The 21774-nt window shown below is 36.3% G+C and overlaps 1 protein-coding gene across 1 annotated transcript in view; it reads right to left on the bottom strand.

Annotated features, from left to right (window-relative positions):
• The window catches only part of LOC121375736 (DNA repair protein RAD50-like), a 64486-nt gene that overhangs the window by 21082 nt on the left and 21630 nt on the right, over window positions 1-21774 (bottom strand). The window contains exons 15-29 of the mRNA XM_041503341.1: window positions 21636-21736; window positions 20628-20732; window positions 19268-19369; window positions 18489-18601; window positions 17234-17332; window positions 16367-16453; window positions 15000-15092; window positions 14238-14272; window positions 13282-13372; window positions 12238-12373; window positions 8927-9040; window positions 7397-7492; window positions 6062-6209; window positions 5317-5374; window positions 2518-2719 (exon numbers count right to left, since the gene is read on the bottom strand). Coding sequence (XP_041359275.1) covers window positions 2518-2719; window positions 5317-5374; window positions 6062-6209; window positions 7397-7492; window positions 8927-9040; window positions 12238-12373; window positions 13282-13372; window positions 14238-14272; window positions 15000-15092; window positions 16367-16453; window positions 17234-17332; window positions 18489-18601; window positions 19268-19369; window positions 20628-20732; window positions 21636-21736 — 1580 coding nt within the window. The remainder of the gene's footprint in view (window positions 1-2517; window positions 2720-5316; window positions 5375-6061; window positions 6210-7396; window positions 7493-8926; window positions 9041-12237; window positions 12374-13281; window positions 13373-14237; window positions 14273-14999; window positions 15093-16366; window positions 16454-17233; window positions 17333-18488; window positions 18602-19267; window positions 19370-20627; window positions 20733-21635; window positions 21737-21774) is intronic.

The raw sequence follows: 21774 nt of genomic DNA, 5'->3' as shown, positions 1-21774 counted from the left end.
CACTCCAAAAATTTAGAACATTTCCGTCTCAGTTTTTTGCTATATGACATCTGGCTGTAGTACCGGTCTAAACAGGTGGTTTGTTCCGGCTGTCTTTTGCGCTATACACCCATGTCCCAAAAGTCAATGCACAATATTACAAAATAACATGGGCAAAATACAGTTTTAATTCTTCCCCAAATCCAATAAGTGAATATGTGAACCATAACATGTCACAATTAGGAACTATAGTGGACTGTGATGAATGAACTCTGACCCGGAAGTCAACTGTGTAGTGAGACCCAACAAATATTTGTATCTCCAAAATTCAAGAGTCACGAACTGATTGAATGCTTTTCGTTTCGACAGCCTGCACCACCAGGTTGGATTCTTTTTTAGCGAGATTCCTTGCCTCCACGTCATTTCTCCGTCTGACTGTCAACTTGTTTTTTTTCATGACTCGTATGACGGCCATTCTGCAGAATGTCAGGCCCGTCCGCACCACTATACCAAACCATGACGACTGGACTATACCCTAGTCTGATACTCTCTCTTGTTCAGACAGATCCGGCTTCTCAAGATCTGTATTTCAGCACAGCACTACACCTTCAACGTCTATCGACTGTCAATTTATGGGTTTTCTTGACTGGATGCAACCCATCTCATCCCTTTAAGCTGTGCACCCAAACGACCTTAACGAGGCCACTCGCGTGCACATATCGATCGGACTTTAAAGTTTTAGATCTGCGTTCAAAATTTGATGTCGAAATTACTTTTTTTTTTTAAATATTATTAAATAGTTCGATCCTCTCTTCTTTCTCTTATTTAATTTGGGACTGTCCTTCTAAAATGCTCCAAATTATATAAATATTCGGCCGAGCAGTCAATTCTTTTTATTTTTGGCTTGTAACCTTTTTATTTTTTTTATTTATTCTATTAACTTTTTTACTAATTGCTATTTTCAAAATTCTGCCCATTTTCAAACACCCCCCACCCCTCCATCCCGAGTCAGGCCACCGATCTTATCGGAGGTCGGACTCGGGATGAGCGTGTTCGAAACCCTAGTGGTATATGGGAACATTAAACTAGTTATCATCATCATCTTCATCATCAAGAGTCACAACTCAAAAATTACTAAATCGCCATGAAAGACAAACTTGATCTGTAACAGTACATATATACCAAATTTCAGCTCAATATCTCTAGGCATTGGGAAAAAAAAACCCACTTGGAAAACTATATGTGGGACAGACGGACTGACAAACAGACGTAAATGGACTAGTCGGTGACTACTAATAGCAATTTGGCTTACAAATATCTATCCAAAATAAAATTCAATAAGCCAGTTAATTAGCTTTTTGACATTCTTTATTATGCACTATATTTATCAACCGTAATTTGTTGATTTGACACACCAGTTATAATTTGGAACATGATCTCTAACCTCTTTCTTATTTCTTGTTCCAGCAAGTACACCATGACTGGTATAACAAAGACCATGGTATGTGCTGTCCTGTCTGTGAGATGATACTACTCATAGAAAAATGTAGCGGGTTTCCTCTCTAAGACTATCGTATATCTTCGCCTATAAGTCAAATTTTTTTCACCCAAAAATTATTTTATAACTTGGGGGGTCGACTTATAAGAGGGTAAAAAAAATTCACCCAAATATATTACCGTTTTGGGATTTATTTTTTATAACCTTTTTTTCTGTTTTGGCATTAGAACGGTTTTGGTTATGCAAAAAGGCGTGCGATCTCACTCACATACCAAGAGAACAGTCCACTTAGTTAAAGTAACAGTCATCACTAATAGCAAAAATGTAAACAATACTAACTACCTGTTGCCTGAGTTTATTTTGAAATCTGGTCACTGGCATTAATGGTTGTTCAAACAATGTTTTGTCGGTGATTAACTTCATGAATATTACTGAGCTTTCCCTCAAATCAGCTTAGACTGATATCTGCAGTTCACTAGAGCAATAGGGACGTACATAAAAACCAGTGTACTTTCCAGAGTTATCCTCCTTACATGTATTAATATGGCGGCAAAACATGTGATTAACTGATACTTTCAGTTTTATTGTAGTGATCTGTTGTCAGTGTTTATAAATAAAGTTGTTGTCAGTGCACAAAACCATGCTGTACAGTGCCATATGGTAACAGTCAAACAGCTTTCACTATCTACAAAGGGAATATTTAGTTTTGATGCTATGTAGTTTGATTGCGATGTACAAAACGTGAAAACCGAAGTTTGTAAAATAATTTTCTTTTGTTCAAATATTGTACATTATTGTTCTTATGTGCTGAAAATAAGAAATACTTCAATATTTATAAGTTGTTTTTCATGGGTCGACTTATAAACGGGTCAATAAAAAAATAAGTTTTCAGGGCTTGAAATTAGGGACTCGACTTATAGCCGAGATCGACTTACAGGCGAAGATATACGGTATATGTCAAAATGACTAAATGTTTGACATCCAATAGCCAATGATTAATAAATCAATGTGCTCTAGTGGTGTCGTTAAACAAAACTAACCTCTATCTCGTCCTGAAGCGTCTTGTTATCGCTGGCAAGTGTCGTCTTCGTCTCCTCCAACTTCGTCCTCTGCTGTAACTCGCTGTCAATCTTCAACTTCTCTTCCTTCAGCTTGTTCACGGTCACTCGCAGTCGCTGGACACTGTCCAAGTGGTCATTCAGCTTCTGACGCTGTCGATCCAGCTGTCGGTTCAGGGTGTCACTGAGAAATAACGATCAACAGTAAATATCAAACAATCGAAGACAGTGAGTATCAGTATCAATTGACTGACAATGAGTATCAAATGACCGACAGTAAATTTCAATGACCAATAGTAAATATAAATGACTGATAGTGAAAATGCAATTGTGACTGAGAATAAGGCCTGAAAAAAAGTGTTTTTCTGGGAAGGTGCCCCCACAAAAACATTTAGCTAGTGTAGGGCAGCTTTTAAAATTTTATTACCACATACACCCCTATAAATCCAGATAAAAAGTTATGTATGTACTCTTTTCACCTACATATTAATACGTTAATAAAAATCGGGGGAAAATATATAAATACATTGAAATTTGTTTTGAATGTTTAACGACACCCCAGCATTAAAATACACATTGGCTATTGAGTTTCAGACTATGGTAAGTTGATAGGTAGGGCTGGGGTACCAGAAACATACAGATTTTTTTAAAGGCATAAATATCAAACAATGATGGACAGTAAATATCAAATGATGATGGACAGTAAATATCAAACGATGACGGACAGTAAATATCAAACGATGACGGACAGTAAATATCAAACGATGATGGACAGTAAATATCAAACGATGACGGACAGTAAATATCAAACGATGACGGACAGTAAATATCAAACGATGATGGACAGTAAATAAATATCAAACAATAATTGACAGTATCAACAGTGAATATTGTACTGCTACACATTTAACATTTAGGCCCTACATGAACATAGCAAAGTAAAGACCTAAATAAAGCATAAATTGTTTTCTTCTTCCACAGTATGAACCTTTTCCTTTATAAAACAAATATACAGTGCATCTCAAACAAGAGTATTTCAACAATATACTAGTGACATCATAATCAGAAGCCCTTTTTGGTCTGGTAAAACGTTTTATCTGTTCTGTATTACTAAGCACCAATTAATAATTCTAATTCACTCTGCATATAACATGAACTTTGATTGGCTAATCAAATCCATTTGCGACAGTATAATGAGCAGGTACCTGTCAGAAATTTGGGGGGATTCCCAAAGAGCCTATTTACATATTCATACACTACTTCTCGCCGTTTAGTTGGATGCACTTACTTTTAAAATATCTTCTAAAGCAAAATGAGTGCTCCTCTAAAAAAAATTGATATAAATGCTGTTTATAAACGTTTGTGTGACATTACCTGTGTAACGCTGAAAGGAATGCGGAAGTAAGTAACGGAAACTATGCCGAATTATGAATCTTTGTTATCGAGCACCAGTTGTCGTGATGTGTATTAGGAATAAGTGAAATCGGTAATAATAAACAATAAAATACACAAATGATATTAGGAGCAACCGTTGTATTACACGAAAAAACATATTTTCAATCTGCTTGCGCTATAATTATTTTATAAGGCAGATGACTTCAAACACAATAGTAGTGACCAGGTTTTTGTTAATGCTGCGTTCATTCAAAAAATTATTAATTAAACAATTTTTAATAAGAATATGCATTTATTAAATTAGAATGGGGATAACTATGTTGTATTTGACCATTTGCAGAAGTTCACGCTGGTTGTACAGTCGCAAATATCAGTTTTTTCATCTCCACACCGCTGGTAAAAATAAATTTGCAACTGTATAACCAGCATGAACGTCCGCAAATGGTCAAATACAACATAGTTATCCCTCAGTATCAGCGAGATGAGGGTTTTATATTGTACCACTACGCCACCAGCCCAATTGTTTCTATTTTCAATCTTCTGAGTGTTTTTTTTGTTTGTATTTTGATAGATTTTACATTCAGTCCTTTTACGGCTGTCATATCAGTAATTCGGATGTGGCAATGAAGATTGTTTTCTGAGGTAATCAATGGATCAATAATTTAGTGCTAAGGGGTGTGTTCCAACCCAAATTTTTGTAGAATTGATTCTAGGTGCCGGCAGAAAAAAGGGCTTCTGATTAGGTCATTAGTATATTGTTGAAATACTCTGTTGTTTCAGATGCAATTATTAAGATTGCTCCCTACATTTAACAGCGTTTTGCATGGCCAACATTAAATTTAACCAGACAAATTATGTACATGTATATTTAACAAGACAAATTTATGTAAAATTAATGTTGGCCATGCCAAATGCTGTAAAATATAGAGAGCAGCCGTAAAAGGACATTCCTGAGTTTGCTGCATTGTAAGATGTTTCTGACTAATAAAATATTTCTACCGTTAAACTTACATATTAAATATATTTTCTGGTTTAGAATATCAGTGTCTGTATATTCAATTTGATTCTGGTTGTCTTAATATTTGTAAGAAGCCCAAACTGGATTTTGTCTTCAAATAATTTCCTATGTACGAAAAAATTATATTTTAGGAAATAAAATGAAATTTAACCTAGTACAAACATTAGAATGACCAGAAACACGTTCAATATACAGTCACTAATATTTTATGCAGAAAAATATATTTGATATGTAATTACAATCGTTAAAAAGTCTTTGTTAATCGATAACATCTTAAAAATTGCAGGAAACTCAGGAATGTCCCTTTAATAATGGCTATAGCCTTTTACCAATTAGAAATTACATGATTTAAAAATGATTCCACGTACAGTTTAAGTTGGATATCTTCCTTCTCCTGAATGACAACCTCTAATGTTCTCGCAGAATCTGCAGAAAAAAACAAAACCTCCAGGTTCAACCTAGTTAGATTGATACAACAAACAATTTCTCCATTTTAAGACCAGGGTTTAAACATAAGAATTTGTTGCCCATGGCAATTATTCTTTAAATGCCCAAGGTGAAATGGCCCACCAACAGCAACTTTGAGCCTGCCTATGCCATTTAAAAGAAAAAGAGTTACTTATGCAGCAAATAAACTTAATTGAATGATTGTTTTGCTGTATGTAGTCATATACTGATGGAAAGAAATAAAGGATCACACAGATAGCAACAAGAGATGATGACTGGGAACATATAGGCAGCTCACTACAGACATTCAATCCCACATTACAACTTGGTATGAAATACAGACATTACTACGCTAGTAGTGAATTAAATATGGTCTACAATTTGATGTGTTCACTTATTTCTTTCCATCAGTACATTTCAAATATACAAAATTCAAAGAACAGCAACAAGATATTTTTTTTTTACAAATGCTAAGACCACCTCTAGATCTCCATCTGAAATTACATATTATTTCTGTTACACCTACCCCACACCCTGCTGTGATATAACTTCACCAACATTATTTGATTTTTAATTTGTGTACTAAATACCAATAACCCTTTACACTTCAGGCAAGCACTCTTATCACTGAGCTACATTCCACCCCTGACATGTAAATAGACCAACCCGTTCCCGACATCATGGCCTGCTGACTGGCTATCTTCTTGTCGAGTTCCCGGATCTCCCCGTAATACCGGTCCATCAGCACGATGTCCGAGTGCATGTTCTTTGCCATCTGTGCGTCATCATCCTTCGTCTGAAGCTCGTCTTCTTTCTGAGACACACAAAACAGGACACGGGTTGTTAAAAACAACAACACTGCCAAAATACGCACAACTCCATAAAGTTATTTGTTTTGATTGATTAAAAACTGGAGAAAACTTGAGGTGTTTTCTCTTTTATAGATACATCACCTGTCTTCTAACAAATGTTCATGCTGGGGTGTTGTTAAACATCAATTTTATTCTATTCTATTCAAACAAATGCAATGCATATTCCCCTAAGGATAGGAGTCTGGTTTGTACACCCCAACAGCCAATGGGATGGCCTAAAATCCTTTGGAGAATATGCATTTGTTAGAGGACAGGTGATGTTTAAAAGAAAAGATTTTATTGCATAAACAACAAAAGGTGTGGGCACAAATTTGCCAATTTACTAGGCCCTCTCCTAATGATCAAACATGTATAGCAAGTTTCTCATTCAGGGTTTCAGTTGGATCCCCATATTATTATCAAATTAATACAATAAGTCAGGCTCATGAATTTCATAGAAATTACTGTTTTCAGTAGTGTGTTGACAAAATTACAGAACCGAAGGAAGGAAATGTTTTATTTAACGACACTCTCAACACATTTTATTTATGGTTATATGGCAACAGACATATGTTTAAGGACCACACCAATATTGAGAGGAAACCCACTGTAGCCACTTCATGGGCTACTCTTTTTTATTAGCAGCAAGGGATATTTTATATGCACCATCCCACAAACAGGATAACACATATCACAGCCTTTGATATACCAGTTGTAGTGCACTGGCTGGAGCAAGAAATAGCCCATTTGCCCAACGATGGGGATCGATCCCAGACCGACCACACATCAAGCAAACGCTTTACCACTGGGCTATGTTCCACCTCTACAGAACTCATTATCATGTCACAAGATTCACCATTACCATGAATACAAAAAAAAACAATAAAATAACCCCCCCAAAAAACCCAGTTTCTGAGGATCATGAAACTAAAAAGTTATTCTCATAAAATTTGAAATCCTAAAGCCTGTAAACACACATTTAACTATACGGAAAAATCAATAAGAGTCAGCGTTGAAAGTAAAATTATCTGCTTGGTGACTACATTAGAAAATAACCACCTAATTAAAACATATATATCACTAACAAACAGACAGTGTAAATGTTCTATATTTCTATAAATCATTTAATGAGAATCTAAATTTTACTAACATTTTGTATTGTTTCCTTTAGACTGCGGATTTCGTCACTGAGTCGTTGAAGATCAGCCTTCAAAGCAGGAAGGTCAGCGTTCTGTAGCTTAGCAATCTGAAGAGAGAGAGAGAGTTAAAAAGTTAAAGTTTGTTTTATATAACGATACTACTAGAGGACACAGATTTATTAATCATCGGCTATTAGAAAGAAAAGAAAGAAGTGTTTTATTTAACAACGCACTCAACACATTTTATTTACGGTTATATGGCGTCAGACATATGGTTAAGGACCACACAGATTTTTTAGAGGAAACCCGCTGTCACCACATAGGCTACTCTTTTACGACAGGCAGCAAGGGATCTTTTATTTGTGCTTCCCACAGGCAGGATAGCACAAACCATGGCCTTTGTTGAACCAGTTATGGATCACTGGTCGGTGCAAGTGGTTTACACCTACCCATTGATCCTTCCGGAGCACTCACTCAGGGTTTGGAGTCAATATCTGGATTAAAATCCCATGCCTCGACTGGGATCCGAACCCAGTACCTACCAGCCTGTAGACCGATGACCTAACCACTACGCCACCGAGGTCGGTCTTGGCTAGTAGATGTCGAAAATTGGCAATTTTGACTTTTGAACTTCAGAAAACCCCCACTTTTCTACTATTTCATTTCAATTTATTTTCGTGCTTATATCCAATTAAGGTTCAAGCACATTGTCCTGGGCACACGCCTCAGCTATCTGGGTTGTCTGTCCAGGACAGTGAGTTAGTTGTTAGTTGGTTAGTGGTTAGTAAATGAGAAGAGGGTTGTAGAAGTCTTACACCCACCCACTGAGTCATTAAAACTCGTTCTGGGTGGGAGCCGGTATTGGGCTGCGAACCCTGTACCTACCAGCCTCATGTCCAATGGCTTCACCACGACATCACCGAGGCTGGTACTTTTTCACCAGCAGCAAGGGATCTTTTATATGAACTTTCCCACATACAGGACAGCCATGGGGCACTGGTTGGGATGAGGGAAAAACATGTCAGAGAATGGATACACAGAGGTGGTTCAATCCTACGACATCTCTACCAACTGAGCTAGATCCCACCTCCGACAGAAAGATGTACAATATTCATCCACAGAGATATTTAATTTGCACAGTCAATCAGAAAACAGGTTGCTCATTTTTAAAAACTTTTTAGCATTTGGCAAGTGGGACTAGTCCATTCTGATCCCATGTACAGCATCTTGCTAAATGCAAAGAAAGAAATCTTTTATTTAACGACGCATTCAAGACATTTTATTGATGGTTATATGGCATCAGGTTAAGGACCACACAGATATTGAGAGAGGAAACTCGCTGTCGCCACTTCATGGGCTACTCTTTTCGATTAGCAGTAAAGGATCTTTTATATGCACCATCCCACAGACAGGGTGGTACATACCATGGCCTTTGATATACCAGTCGTGGTGCACTGGCTGGAACGAGAAATAGCCCAATGGTCCCACTGACGGGGATCAATCCCAGCTAGCTAAATGCTTAAAAAAAAAATTAAACTTACATTTTCCTTGACTGGCTTCAGCTGAATCATGTTGTCGTACTTGGTTTTATACTCCGACAAGCTGCTGTCCGCTTTCTCTAACTGGGCCGGAACAAGACGCAACTTTTGTTTCAACTAGAAAATAAAAACAGGAAAACAATTTGAAAAAACTTATGGAATTTTTTTTATTGATGTCTAAAAAAGAAAAGAGTCTGAATAGCGTAACATGTTGCACCAAGTTGTTGTGTAAACCCAACATGTTACTATGAAATAATTCACATGCATCACTGTCAGTAAACTCAGGAATGTTTCTAATGTCTCATTTAAGTCTTGAGATGTTATGTAGATTGTCAGTGTTCATCTCTAGGTAAAAATTTACAGTGTTAGGTTCCTGAATGTGAAATAAAATTTCTGATAAAGTGTGATCTTGAACAGTTACTGAATGTGAAGTAAATGTTCTGATAAAGTGTGAACTTGGAACAGTTAGAAAAAAGGGACAATTAAGGCATCTGGCCTGGTATGCATAGTCAACGATATATACTGAACAAAAAAAGAAACTTCCGATTTGTACATATAGTATTTGTTGTGTTAAAGAATTCATTGTGTAATGAAATTATATAGGTAGTATTGGTCTTGAGCTGTATTATCAGGATTCATGAATTTTATCGATTATTTTTGCACTGTTAATCGTCGACAACGTGAAATTCAATTTGCACGTGCATGCATGGTTCGACATGTCCCGTGTAGTATTTGGTCAATTTGTATTACTTGTCTTACTGACATTGTTGTCAAGTGAACGAAAACGCTTCAAAATTTGTAAAAAACTTAAAAGTTTTTTTACATTGTAGCATTTTTAGTATGCCAAGAATACCCAATAATTTACGCGAACAGGCGATTGGCATGTTTGATGCTGGCATGTCGACAGAAGACGTTGCAAGGCATGTTGGGAGTTCTAGTCGAGCGATACGAAATCTTCGCGTAAGATTTCAAACGACAGGAAGCACCAACAACTTGCCACGTCGTGGACATCCGCGTGTCACAACACGTGGTCAAGACCGTTATATCATGAACAAGCATTTGCGCAATCGATTCCAAACTGCCACTGCTACTGCTGCTAACACACCTGGGCTTCATAATAACCGAATCAGTGGGCAAACTGTTCATAATCGTCTGCGGGATAACGGTTTACATGCACGATGTCCTTACGTCGGATGCGTTTTAACGCAACGTCATCGTCTAAATCGTCTTAATTGGGCACGTGTACACACTCATTGGATATGGCGACGCTGGAATACCGTTATTTTTTCGGATGAATCCAGATTTTCTTTACAACGTGGTGATGGCAGGGTGCGTGTCTACCGTAGGAGAAATGAATGCTATGCTGACTGTTGTGTTCTTGAACGAGATCGTTTCGGGGGTGGGGGTTGTGTCATGGTCTGGGCAGCCATTGCCCATGGGTATAGTTCACCACTAGTCGTCATTGATGGCAATTTAAATGCTCAACGTTACCGCGATGACATTCTCGCTCATCACGTCATTCCTCTGTTCCATAACAATGCCAACATCTCGATTTTTCAGCATGATAATGCCACCTCTCATACAGCTAGAGACACTGTAAATTTTCTTAGGACAAATAACATTGATTTCATTGATGACTGGCCCGCTAAAAGTCCTGATCTCAACCCCATCGAGCATGTCTGGGATAGTCTGGACAGATGATTGAGGCGTCGTCCCAACCCACCCGCTAACGTCAACGAACTTCGTCAAGCACTCATTCAGGAATGGAACAATATTCCACAGGCAGAAATCAACACTTTAGTCAATTCTATGTGCCTGCGATGCACTGCAGTGGTCAATTCAAGAGGTGGTCATACCCGTTATTAAGTTTTTTTTTTTTTTTTTAACCCCTACCACACTTGGTCAAAATTTCTCCCAGTTTCTGTTAACCTATGGCCATGATTTTTGCACCAAACGATGCATCATGGAATACTCTTTAAACGCATATATAACAATTATTCCCCCGGTTTGTTTTCATCAAGTTATGTTCAAGCAAAGTTAACGGAAGTTTCTTATTTTGTTCATTATATATTGCTTAATATCAACAAGTATAATCTTATAGTTAATTAATAAAACGGTTAAATGTGATGGCTAGTATATATAACGGGCGCAGCCATTTTATACCATCCCAGTGAATATGCCCTCTGGCGAGCCGGTGGTGGTTACTTAATACTTAACGTGTCATGTCAGGAATTAGTCTTTAGAATTGAAGAAACAAAACATACCTGATTTTTGCGGATACATTGCAATGTCCTGTAATAATATCCATCCCAGTAAGCCAGCAATGAGTATATATTATTTTTCAATACAAAATAAATCATCATTGTCAAAGTGTCGAAATAACTGTATTGTGTTTTGTCCCTACATTAACCCACGTACTGAAATGATAATTGGAGTGTTTTCTTAGTTAATTGGTCTTTTCTCTCCGTGGCCTGTACCTGTGGTTCCTGATTGGCAGGTGTTTATTTAGACGGTCCCCAGTCAATGTGTCTAGACACATACAAAAAAAATAGTGCACATTTTATTAAGATCACAGGGCATTGTGGGGTAGCCGTGCAGCTACCCTTAAAATGATAATGGACATTACCAGCCGTTATGCTTTATTACTGTAAATAATTCTGTGAAACCCTTGATTAAGTAGACTTTCCCCATCTAAAATCACAAAACTGATCAATTACAGTCCAAAAAAAAAAGAGAGAAAATTATCACTTGTGTATCATAAGTGATCGTTTTTACTCCAACGTACCCTACCAATAGGCCTAATAATATGCATTTTTTCTTTGGATTTTTTAAGAGAGAAAAATACTATAAACCCATTTCATTCTATTAATGCAAGCTGAAGTATATTTAGTTAAATAGTTTATTATATTAACAAGTCATTTATGTTGTTTTACAAGTCAGGTTGATAAAAGAGAAGCTCCTTGTCGTAAATGATTGCCTTTGTTTATACATTGTGCATACTGGAGTTGGTCAGAGCTGACGTCACTTTGCCCCAAGCTAGAATTCCTGACGCACCGGAAACAAAAGAAAATGGCTGCCCTCAGTTAGCAGGAATAATCATGTTTTTTAATTAACTCTAAAATTACATGTTTTTCATTTCTTAGTGTCAGTATGTGTTGGTCGTCCGGGTATGCATCCATCCAACACAAGAAGCTCAAATTTGAGTTGACCCTCCCTTTAATGAATGTGAAATAAAATTTCCAATAAAGTACGCACTTGAACAGTTAATGAATGTGAAATAAAATTTCCAAAAAAGTGCTGACATGAACAGTTACCTCCAGAATGAGTTCCCGAACTTCCTGGTCGTCATCAAAGCCGCGGTGACACAGAGGACAAAATGGCTTCTCCTTCTCCAGATCCTTCACGTACTTCTTGAAGAAATGTTCAGCCCCCATTAGGGACCCTTTTGCACTAAAATATGAACCAAAATCATAATGAAATGTTCAGCCTCCATTAGATAACCCTTCGCACTAAAATATAAACCAACATCATAATGAAATGTTCAGCCTCCAGTAGGGACCCTGTTGCACTAAAATATGAACCAATATCACAATGAAATGTTCAGCCTCCAGTAAGGACCATGTTGCACTAAAATATAAACCAATATCACAATGAAATGTTCAGCCTCCAGTAAGGACCATGTTGCACTAAAATATGAACCAATATCACAATGAAATGTTCAGCCTCCAGTAAGGACCATGTTGCACTAAAATATAAACCAACATCACAATGAAATGTTCAGCCTCCAGTAAGGACCATGTTGCACTAAAATATGAACCAATATCACAATGAAATGTTCAGCCTCCAGTAAGGACCATGTTGCACTAAAATATTAACCAATATCACAATGAAATGTTCAGCCTCCAGTAAGGACCATGTTGCACTAAAATATAAACCAAGGTAATCAAATATTTGGCTCCTATTAAGCAACGGACACATTTTATGGGAACCGTTGTTCTCTTTGAGTGATGGTTAATGCAAATTCAAGTTGAAATACGCTAATATATTTCAAAATAAATTTGCTATAAAATATTAATTTGATAAAATTACATTTTCAATAAGCCTGTATTTTGTTATATTTTAATTGGCTGAAACAATCTTAATTTGGCAACCCACTTTCCAACAAAACTTTGACAATAATGTAATTTCTGCTTAAACATAGCTAAAGACAGGCAACAAACAATAACAATTTAAGGTCAAAGCTATTTTTACACCCCCTCCCCCCACGAAGAAAAATTAGAATAGTTAAGATCAAACAATCAATAAATATGCTATAAAAGTGTTCCATTATAATAAAACTGATGCAAGAGAAAACTCACTCTTGTGCCTGTTCGACCTTGGTTTGAACTGTTTCGAATTCCTCACCAAAGTTTTCACTGCTACACACATTATTCAAACGCTCCTCCATATCTGATAGAAAGAAAACAATAAAATACACAACACCACATGGAACTAAATAACATGAAAACCTTTTAAGATGACTGGCTTGTAAAAACTGCTAAGACTTACTTTAAAAAAATTCATTTACAGTGAAACCTCTCAAGACCGGACCCTCTGTAAACCGAAATTTCGTCAAAACCGGACGTTTTACAAAGTCCCTTTGTAACACAAGTACAGAACGTAACCTCCAAAAACCAAATCCCTCTTAAAACTGGACAATTGTCTTGGTCCCAAGGGTGTCCGGTTTAGAGGGGTTTCACTGTACTTTTAAAAAGACAATTTTTTTTTTTTTTTTTTAAACCTGAATTGAGTGGATCATCCACAGCAGATAGTCTCACTAAAGTTTCACTGGTTTTAAATTTACAGCTTTTGAGAAAAAGAGATAAAGACTTAACCTAAATTACAAAAAGTCATGCCATCATTGCCGTCTTCAAGACTAAAATTCACACTGTCCTGAAGGGAGGACTATCATGTCGATCAGTGTTCAAAATTTCCATCCTCTTTGCCTATAATTCCCATCATCTTAATATTTAAAAATCTTTCAGTAATTGTTTTCTGCATCCTATTACATTTGTTTTCTGACCTTTTTTTGACCATCGTGTAAATATTTCAACAAAGCAATAACGAGTATCTAAAGACATTTCAAGTCAATGTGAACTGATTATTTCGGGAAGTAAAATTTACTGATATTGTAGAAGAAAATTTCACCAAGGGAAATTAAAGTAATCCTGACAGATGTTAACAAAATTTCACTTAGAAAAATTAAATCAGAACTGACAGAAGGTGTTAAAGAAAATTTCACAGAGTAAAACTGACAGTTAAGAAAAGAGCTTACCTCTTATCTTGCTTTCACACTGTTTTATCTGAACACTGGGAAAAAACAAAACAAGAAGAAAATCTTCAGTCACATGACATATGCTTGGATTACTGGAGTTGTGTTTGAAATGCTGGGACTATACCAGATTGGTGTATGAAATATGGAGACCATTAAGTCTAAAAGCATACCAAAGGTGAATCTGGGTCTGGTGAGTGTGGTACTAGTCGAAAAAGAAATGCACCGAATCAAATGTGTGCTGAAAAGAACTATGGATCTGGCAACATACAATATAGACATAAGCTTATTTTGACAGGGATAGACTCACCAGGCCCAGAGTCAGTTTTAATTTGTTTCTGGCCTTTGAGTGGTGCATCAAATATACTGACATCCAAAAGAAACTATAACAAGACTCTGAGAGACTACTGAATATCTTTTGCATGTCCAAAAGACATATATTCATAAGAGTGGTGTTTTGGCATGTTGTGCACAAAATTGCATTCACTAAAAGCAGAAACATTTAACCACCATTTCATTTCCATTATCCAAATTATAAAGGAATTTAAATAAATGTTTCTTAGTATGGTTTCTTTTGGACGTCAGTATATTACAACAAATCAGTGTTAAATGTAATGGAACCATTAGAATGGTGTATACAACACTGGGACCATCAGATTATGAAATACTGGAACCATCAGAATATGTGATGATGTGCCAGGACGCGATTAGTGACATGATGGAACCATTTAATATGTGCTGGAAGTATCAGTTAATGTGCTCTACCTAATCATATTTTTCTCTGCTTCTTTTGCAGAACATTCTTGTTTCGCCTTCTGAAGCTCCACGGAACAAGACTTGACCATCTCATCTTGGGTTCTAAAACATAACAAACACGCAGCACATGTATGTCTTCACACATTGTTTGTACTAAAACAGTAATTGTAAGATAGTCATATATAAACATGTATTCAGAAATAAAGCATAGAACTGAGTAACTAATATAAACATGAATTCATATGGTGTTTATGCTAAAACAAGAACTGCAATATAGAAAGGAGTATATTAAAACTCGCATGCTGTAACACGACTTGTAACTATCAGCCCAATTCAGTTTTTCAATTCAGACATAATTTATTTTTATTTTATTTTATTCTTTTACAGTATTTTAAAAAAGTGGCTACTTATGACACATGGTTAATAATGAGTAAAATGGCAAGTCAGCTTATGACTGACCCAATTACTTTGAAAGATGGAGGGTTGGGTGTAGGGTTGTTAAGTGTTGGTTCTGACCTCCCATTCTCTCCCCACCTCTCTTTCAGTTAGTCACATCAAAGTTCTGAATAAGATTGGTGTTCTTCATTCTTAAATAATCCATCTTCCCTGTGAGGCCTGGGCCAAACTTCCCTATCCTAACCTCCTTATCCTAACCTCCTAGGGCTAGAAATTTAAAATGATAAATTTAATTATAATTTTGTTTTAATTATAATTTTGGTTTTTGGAATGCTTGCTCCAAATTTTATTTCGTCATAATTTAATAAAATAATTTTTTATTCTTTTAGATTGATGCTTCTTAAAAGTATGTATGTCCCCTTTCTGCAATTTGGTTAATATCAAAATTGCCCGATGTTAAGTAATTATGTCCTGGGTCTGGTCCCTGGCCTTGCCAGAGACCCAACCAGGGATGGACATGCCTGAAGTCTTAATTAAAACAGTTCAAGTTCATGTTGAAAGATGGACCACATAATTGCACTCACTCCATGTTGAAACCTCAGTACATAATCATACCCACACCATGTCGACCAATGAGAGTATGAAAGAAAGGTTTTATTTAATGACGCACTCAACACGGTTATATGGTGTCAGACATATGGTTAAGGACCACAAAGATACTGAGAGAGGAAACCCGCTGTCACCACTTCATGGGCTACTCTTTTCGATTAGCAGAAAGGGATCTTTTATATGCACCATCCCACAGACAGAATAACACATACCACAGCCTTTGATATACCAGTCGTGGTGCACTGGCTGGAACGAGAAATAGCACTGACGGGGATCGATCTCACACCGACCGCGCAGTACATAATCATGCCCACACCATGTCGACCAATGAAATGTCTGCATAATAAGAGTAACTCTATAATCATACTGACCCCATGTAGTCCTGTATCTGACCACGGATATTCTGTTGCGGCATGTGACCAATCAGATAGGTTATAGCATCCTCATGTTTGGCTTTCCTGAAACAGGTTTAAAAACATTTTTGTTTTGTTTAATGACACAACTAGAGCACATTGATTGATTGATTAATTAATTAATTAATCATCAGCTATTGGATGTCAAACATTTGGTAATTCTGACATATGTTTGTTTTGTTTAATGACACAGCCATAGGCCGTAGGATGTCAAACATTTGGTGATATTGATACGTAGACTTCAGAGGAAACCTGCTACATGTTTTCAATTATATGCACTTTCCCATAGACATGAGAGTACATGCCACAACCTTTAATATACCAGTTGTAGGGCATTGTTTGGGATGTGGAAAAGAAATCAGTCAGTAATTGGGTCCACTGAGGGGGTTCGATCCTACAAAAGCAGCATGTCAGGCAAGCGGTCTACGACTGAGCTACATTCTGCTCCCTGGAGTACTGATGAGTCTTGTTTACATTTCAACATAAATAAAATATAACAATGAAAATTTAAAAGAACTGACTCTTTAAAAAGCAGTGTAAAATAAGTTCACACAAATAAAATATAACAATGAAAATTTAAAGGAACTGATTCTATTTAAAAAGCAGTGTAAAATAAGTTTACATAAATAAAATATAGCAATGAAAATTTAAAGGAACTGACTATTTAAAAAGCAGTGAAAAATAATTCCAGCTATTACAGGTTTTTTTCCCACCATCAAATTACACATTACTTGCAACATCTTGTTTCAATTATTAATTTGGTAAAGCCAATGAGTTTCTCACCCCACAACAAGTGTAATGACAAAACGAGTGACGTGAACTTACAAACGTTCAATGCTCTCAGTCTTCGACACTTTGTCCTTCTTGAACATGTCGAGTTGTGCCTGGGCATTCGACTGGCGATGAAGCCGATTCATTTCAGAGCTGAAAATAAACCATTTTATCCTGAAACCACTGTTTCTACTGACAGATTATGATGGCCAATTAAAGCAAAGTCATAAACGTATATTAGCAGATTATGACTTTTGACGTCACTCATATGACGTCACACGCATAGCTACATTACAAAATCGATCATTTGACCTTTAGGTCATCGTACAATGTGGCAGAAATAACAGAAATAATAGCTTTTCTCCTTAATTTTTATGGTCTGCAGGATAAAAATAATAACTAGTTACTGACGTTGGATCCTGTGAAGGTAAGAATGGGAAATTCTGCGAGGCTAAAGCAGATATCCGACATCATTAACTAGTTATTCTTTATTAAAATAACTCAGTCCATACCACCCTACATGTTAAGGATGCAATTTAATTAATGACATAACAGCTAACCCACCCACATAAGGAAACAAGGAAATGTTTTATTTAACGACGCACTCAACACATTTTATTTACGGGTTATATGGCTTCAGACATATGGTTAAGGACCACACAGATATAGAGAGAGGAAACCCACTGTCACCACTTCATGGGCTACTCTTTTTCATTAGCAGCAAGGGATCTTTTATATGTACCATCCCACAGACAGGATAATACATACCACAGCTTTTATTACACCAGTCATGGAACACAGGCTGGAACCACCCACATAACTTAAGTTGCCTTACTGATGCTAAAGACATCACAACTATGACTTTTATTAGTGCATATTGTCAAGTGATTTAATACAAAACACGTCTTGCTGCCAAACATTTTAACCTGCTACAACTAAAAAGGATGGTGCCCACCTGCTGAGAATGGAGTTAGTAGAGACTGCATTTGATTAAAATCGAGGTTACACTTAACAGCTGAAAAACAAAAAAACCCCTGAAAAATCTATAGTACAATCTAACTAAAATTAGCTCCACTATTACATGTGGACCTAACAGCAGCCCGTTGGAGCTCATGTCTAGTTGACCTTTCATTCGACCAATCAAAACCTTACTTGAAAAATAATGCCAGTGATTTGAAAAGAATTTGAAAACATTTGGGACTATGTAGAGCTAATTTTAATCAGATTGATCTATTGTACATGCTTAAATACTAAAAATTATACTCAAGATCGTGTCTTTAAAAAAAGAAGCAAAAGAGTCTAATATTACTCGAGTTCACTGAGTGCACTATCCAAGCGTCTTCGTTCTTTCTCTTTCTCAGCCGTATCTCTCTTCAGTTCGTTTGTGTCTACAGCTTGCTCTGCTGTCTCTAGGTCATGCTCCTGAAACAAGGCAACAACCAGATCTGTATACAATACAAGTACAGGTGTGTACGGCCGTCTCCCAGCCTCTCTGTATTTAGTCCCATTTGATAATAATGCACAAAATGGATTTATTAACAGTACAACACAGACATGATCACTGCAAAAAGTCTGTCTGTCTCTGTCCCTCTTTATCTCTCTCTCTCTGACACACTTACACGCACACACACACACACACACAAAAACATGTTTTTCCGCATAATTAACCATGCTTTGAGTAAAAAATATATATTCGACTTTACCAGTAATACCAATAAACTACACAATAATAGCCTAATGACGTGTAATTCATCTACATTAAAAAACCCAAAAAACCAACAACCAAAAAACGTGTTAATATTCATCTCTTATTTCAAGGTCCATTCCTTGCCGAGGTGAAGTAGACAACATGACTCCGTGGAAAGTTATACCAACTAGACCTTCAGCTATTTGTAGGGTCACCCTAGCAGGTTTGGTTGAAAGGTAGTGGCTAGACTAATGTGGATCACTGCCGATGATGGATGAACTGAGCCAAACTACTTATAGGGAAGTCTAACAGCAAGTCAATACACATTCACTTATACAACCAACTACATACTTATCTTCCCATACATGAAGAATAAAAGGAAGAAACCCAACAAAACGTACAGCTCGTTTAAGATCACGGATGAGATGTTCAAGACGTCCCACGGAGACGTCCATCTGACTCAGTTTCTGGTTGATGTTTCGAATCTCAGCAGAATTCTTTGTCTGAAAAATACAACCGTATGAAAAATGTACCAAAATTTACAATTATGTTACTCTGTGGTAATAATGAGGGGTGTAGCTGCTATTGATTCAAATATTCACACATGCTTGCATATCAATTAAAATCCACCAAACCCGACCACTGCAAAGTCAAAACCTTTTTTTCTGTAGGGTGGGAAGGAAGTAAATATTTTATTTAACAATGCACTCAACACATTTTATTTAGTTATATGGCATCGGACATATGGTTAAGGACCACACAGATATTGAGGGAGGAAACCCACTGTCGCCACTTCATGGGCTACTTTTTTCGATTAGCAGCAAGGGATCTTTTATATGCACCATCCCATAGACAGGATAGCACATACCATGGTCTTTGATATACCAGTCGTCTTGCACTGGCTGGAGCAAGAAATAGCCCAATGAGCCCACAGACAGGGATCGATCCCAAACCAACCGTGCATCAAGCGAGCACGTTACCACTGGGCTACATCTTGCCCCTTGTAGGGTGAGAGTCCTGTCCCCAGACAGAAGGATAGCATATTCATAGCTTTATCATTCACTGCTGGCACATTCTTTATTTACACTAGCCCCTGGTTTTAACATTAACATTCTAAACAGCTCAAATAGTGAAAAATAGGTTGTACAATTTAAAAACTAGGGTCTGTCACTTTAAAACTTCACAGAATATATATCACAGTATATTAAAGAACATTTAACCTATCTATAACCCCTCTATAACAGATACCTGTTTTAAAACTTCACAGAATATACATCACAGTATATTAAAGAACATTTAACCTATCTATAACCCCTCTATAACAGATACCTGTTTTAAAACTTCACAGAATATACATCACAGTATATTAAAGAACATTTAACCTATCTATAACCCCTCTATAACAGATACCTGTTTTAAAACTTCACAGAATATACATCACAGTATATTAAAGAACATTTAACCTATCTATAACCCCTCTATAACAGATACCTGTTTTAAAACTTCACAGAATATACATCACAGTATATTAAAGAACATTTAACCTATCTATAACCCCTCTATAACAGATACCTGTTTTAAAACTTCACAGAATATATATCACAGTATATTAAAGAATATTTAACCCATCTATAACCCCTCTATAACAGATACCTGTTTTAAAACTTCATTAACACATCTATGACTGTATAAAAGTCAATTACTGTAACTTTCAGAACAGCATTTTGTGCTGAAAAATGCCAAGCACACAGAATTGCTCACCATTATATTCTGTTTCATGTGGATGCTTTGTTCATGTTTTGTCTTGTTTACTTGAAGCTCTTCTATTTTCTTCTGTATCACCATTTCTCTATCTTCATACTGAGCCTAGAAAAAACGTCAACAAACAACCACAATAAAATACAGAATAAAACAATCCATCATCAACAGAAAGCTTAATATGAGTAATGAAGAAAAAACAAGAGAGACAGAAATGTCTAATTATTGTGTGCCAGACCAGTACCCGAAAAACAAAAAATTCATACTGGTCCACCAAAACTCTCTGTTAGTTTATCAGCCTACAGCAGAATATATTGCTTCAAATGTGTTCATTCAATGAACAGATCTTGTGGTCTGACACGAGCAATTGCTCTCATTTGTGTGTGTCCATGCAAAATTAAAAACTGTTTGTTTCATCACACGCTGATATTACTAATATATTTTACTCAAAATTAATATGAATTTGACACCGAGAGCAAACAGTATTCCTACATAACTTCAGGAGAACACAGATAGTTAAAACTACATACAAGATGGTGGATGCGGTAGATATTTCATTATTATTCTGAGCAGTTCAAGACAGTTTGAAATTGTGACATGTAGCATCTGGACTACATGGAAAATAAAACCTTTATTTATTTCTCCCCGACAGAAAATGGAGGTGGCCTGTGGGACTGGTAGTTATAACTATAAAAATCTCATCTATCAGCATTTTAACTCATATTTGGCGACTGGACTAGTTATGTCCTTTCTACACCCCTAACTAAAAGATAAATATTATTTGTACCTTTAGCCCTTTGTGTTTTTAGTACAAAGTTGCTGCTTAGTGTTTAATTTTTGCAATCTAATACAAAAGTTAAATTTTATCTGATAAAATCTGACAAAGTTGACCTATCGTAATATTTAATGGTTGTAAAACATTTATAAGCAGATATATATTACTCCGACTATATATCTGTTTAGTAAAAACTGTTGTTCCATATGTTCCATATTTCATTACATTAAACATACCTTTTTTTCTTTTGCTTCATTCATCATAGTCTCCAACTTTTTCTTCATGTTTTCAAAAAAGTTCCTATATTTCTCAGTTGTTATATCTCCTCTTTCAAAACCTGAAATGAATAATAATTATTTAAAATTTGAAATTTGA

This window comes from Gigantopelta aegis, chromosome 6 (assembly GCF_016097555.1).
Source record: "Gigantopelta aegis isolate Gae_Host chromosome 6, Gae_host_genome, whole genome shotgun sequence".
In the NCBI taxonomy this organism is placed as follows: Eukaryota; Metazoa; Mollusca; class Gastropoda; order Neomphalida; family Peltospiridae; genus Gigantopelta; species Gigantopelta aegis.
The sequence above is the reverse complement of the archived record's forward strand: the minus strand, read 5'-3'. Positions and strand labels throughout refer to the sequence as shown.